The sequence below is a fragment of the Phytophthora infestans genome, genomic scaffold, assembly GCF_000142945.1.
Source record: "Phytophthora infestans T30-4 supercont1.135 genomic scaffold, whole genome shotgun sequence".
Classification (NCBI taxonomy): domain Eukaryota; phylum Oomycota; class Peronosporomycetes; order Peronosporales; family Peronosporaceae; genus Phytophthora; species Phytophthora infestans.
In genome coordinates this window covers 150,253-153,510 of record NW_003303624.1, presented here as the reverse complement: position 1 = coordinate 153,510, position 3,258 = coordinate 150,253, and the positions used below count along the sequence as shown (strand labels likewise).

Below are 3,258 nucleotides of genomic sequence, written 5' to 3'. Positions count from 1 at the left end.
TCTGGCTCTCGGCCATCACCGATTTGGTGGCTTCAGACGCGGCTTTCATTGCGTTCTCCAGCTTCAAAACTAACTCAGTTTAATCTGAGCCTCCCTCGTACTTGATCTCCATCAAGCAGTGCTGGGTGAAGTAGGGGTCGCCATGGAGCGCTGCGCCTTCGTACTTTTTGCAGATGTACGTGTAGATGGCGTACGAAGTCGTGAGATGCTGGATCAGCCGAACGTGCGTGCTATCCATGGTCTTCATCAGGAACGCTTTGATCTTGGCTTCCTGGCGACGGCGCTCGCGCTGGCTCAGGGGCGCTCCTTTCGCATCTTGCGGAGGTTGATTGGGCGTACGACCGGCAGCGTCTTGGCCTTGGCGGAAGAGTCAGAGCTCTTGTCGGAGTTTTCATTGTCGGATCCGGACGGCGGCTTGAGGTCGTCGTCGGACTCGTCGTAGTCCACAGCGTCGAAGACGATTTGGGCGACGTCTGCCGGCTTGGACTTTGGCGAATCGTCCACGTCGGACATGTCGCTCTCGCTCCCTTCGCTTCCTCGTCGGAGATGACGATTCCTTGAAGCACCTTGCGCCTCCCTCCAAGAGCTCGGCGACAGTTCGAATGGACCCAGCGCTGCTATACGGTCGAATATCAGCTGACTTTGCAGGATGCGTGCTGTCATTTGATGGCTCAGCGAAAACGGCTAAATACGGCGGGTATGGCAGTTGTTCGTGGATACTATGACGCCTTCCGAATTGGGACATTGAGATTGCTGCGAGTGCGTACCTGTCGTCGACCACAGTCAACATCGCCGAGTACACCGGCATGAACAATGAAGTCTTGGCGGCGATTGACCGAGGGATAACCGATCTGATTATCGTGGGTGACTCCCGGCTTGCAATCCAGCAATCCATGGGGGTGATAACATGCAAGAAGGAAACGTTGCAAGTGGAGCTAGCTCGACACAAGGATCTCACGAAGCAACTCAACTCGGTCCGGTATCGACACATAGCGCGACATTATAACGCAGCGGCTGATTCTCTCGCTACAGAAGCCCTAGAAGCTAAAGCTGGACGAGTAATTCTCGGGACGGATAGGAAAGCAGAACTGAGAATGATTAACCGAGTAGCCGAAGAACTGTACGCCACAGACAACCCAGCGGAAACCCCGATTGTCACGGCAGTCACTCGTAGCCGAGTACGCCGAGTTCACTTTGAGGACGAGCCGGATGAAGACTCGGCTAGAGCAAGAGGAGGAAGTCAGGATCACGAAGCCATATCAACAAATCCTGGAGAATCGGCGTTTGAAAGCAGTGGAGATGAATTCGAACAAGTCAGCAGGGCGTCGACTCGGCGGACTAACCACACGACCCCAAATGTCGAGGTAAGGTCACAGATGGAGTCAGCCCAGACAGCTCAGAATGCCAACGACATTGATCCAGTGACAGTACAGACTGAGCGGAGACGACGCATCGCGAAGGCACAAGATGAAGAACTCAGGTGGGCCGATCTGAAAGCGTACCTGAGAGGCGAATTTGAGGACCTTACACAGCGCCGAGCTCAGAATGCCGGCAAAGTCGCAGAAGTCTTTGTACTCAGCGAAGACGGCCTGTTATACCGCCGAGATGAAGCTCGCCGACTGGGCGAACTCGGCGAGCCGAACCTCTCATTGAGATTGGTGATTCCGTCAACTATGGTCGACGAAATACTTCATAACTGTCACAACTCGATCGAAGGAGGGCATCAGGGCATCGTCAGAACTTATCACCGAGTCAAGGCCGACTACTCCTGGATTGGTCTTTACGCCGACGTGGTGAAACATTTTAGGGCCTGCGAGGACTGCAATACCAGTAAGAGCAAGCCACAGTTGAGAGGTTACTCGCCGGGAAATGTGGTGTCAGACCATCCATTCCAAGTCGTGTCAATGGATTTCGTGATTCCCCTTCCTCGAACTCAGCGGGGCAATACTGCACTGCTGCTGTTCCAGGACCACTTCACGGGATTCGTTATCGCTAAGGCTATGAATGACACCGGGGCACTCGAAGTGGCCAAGGTATTTGAGGAATGCGTCTTCAGGCAGTTCGGGGCTCCGTCTCTGATACGGCTCGACCGAGATCCAAGGTTTATGAGTGAAGTATTCCAAACGTTCTCCCGAGATGATGCAGTCGAGATCAAGAGCTACGCTGAGTTACCGACCACAAGCCAACGGTCAACAAAAGAGGTCAGTCAAGACAATGGCTCAGACTATACGGGTCTACGTGGAAGACCCACTTCAAGCCGACTGGGATGACATCGCCGAGAAGATGGTACACGCGCGACCAGGGACTTCAACGGTGAGGATGTTTGCGCCTTTTTCCACACCAACCACGCAAAGCTTGTTATTCGTCAAGACATCGCCAATGTTGGCTACCACGTACTCACGATAAGGTTCCTTTTGCTGCTCCTCGGTACGGTCACTTTTCCACTTGAATTCCTTTGCTGGAGTTGGAACTCCACCGGCGAATTTAACTGTGTCCACAGGCGAAATCCGAATTTTTAAATCGTTCAAAAGGATGTTTCCCTTGGCTGAGTTCATTTCTGAGTGGACATATCGCGTACGCTTGGACAGCACAGTGTGCTCATACACTTTGTCGACCTTATCGAATAGACGATCCATCCTGGAAGTGTCACTCGCTGAACCACCAGCCCCATCTGGAACCACCACCAGCACGTGGATCGTCCTCTTCGTCGAAGCATCACCAAACAAGTCACCAATCTCGTCTGCTGGATCCATTTCCACGTCCAGCAGTGCCTTTACTTTCTCGGGAATAACACCACTCCGCATAGCAATCACGGCAGGATCCTTCGACTTCAGCCAGGCGCCGTCTTTCTTTGCCAGGAAGAGCTGAAGGTCCTTGGCGTCGCCCGTGAAAGTCATTGCATTCTCCGCCTTGATCGCCTTCTTCAAGTCTCCCACCAGCTGGCTCGCGTCGATGTCCACAGGGAAAGCGCTTCCAGCCACACCAACGATCGCACAAACAAGCTTGACCATCTTTTCTCGAGACGGCGAGTTCTGGGATGAGGAAGAAGGAGGGAGAATTTCTGGCGTACTTAAGCGGAAAAGAAAGCGCGTGACAATGATTTTCAACCAATGATGAGACGCCACGTCGCGCTGGTCCGAACTAATTCTCAAGGTTGCGTCGTCAAAATAGCAGCTGCCTCGAAAGAACGTTCCAGGACTGGTCTCGCAGGTAAATATACGGAAAGTAAAAAAACTGCCAGCGTAATGTTCCATGGAA

At 53.0% G+C, this 3,258-nt stretch overlaps 1 protein-coding gene across 1 annotated transcript; it reads right to left on the bottom strand.

Moving 5' to 3' along the window:
* Positions 1–2,252: 2,252 nt before the first annotated feature.
* On the bottom strand, positions 2,253–3,011 carry PITG_23175 (Crinkler (CRN) family protein; the record flags this gene model as incomplete). Its single annotated transcript, XM_002895757.1, has 1 exon — positions 2,253–3,011. The coding sequence occupies one exon, from the start codon at positions 3,009–3,011 to the stop codon at positions 2,253–2,255; it is 759 nt and encodes a 252-aa protein (XP_002895803.1).
* Positions 3,012–3,258: the final 247 nt, after the last annotated feature.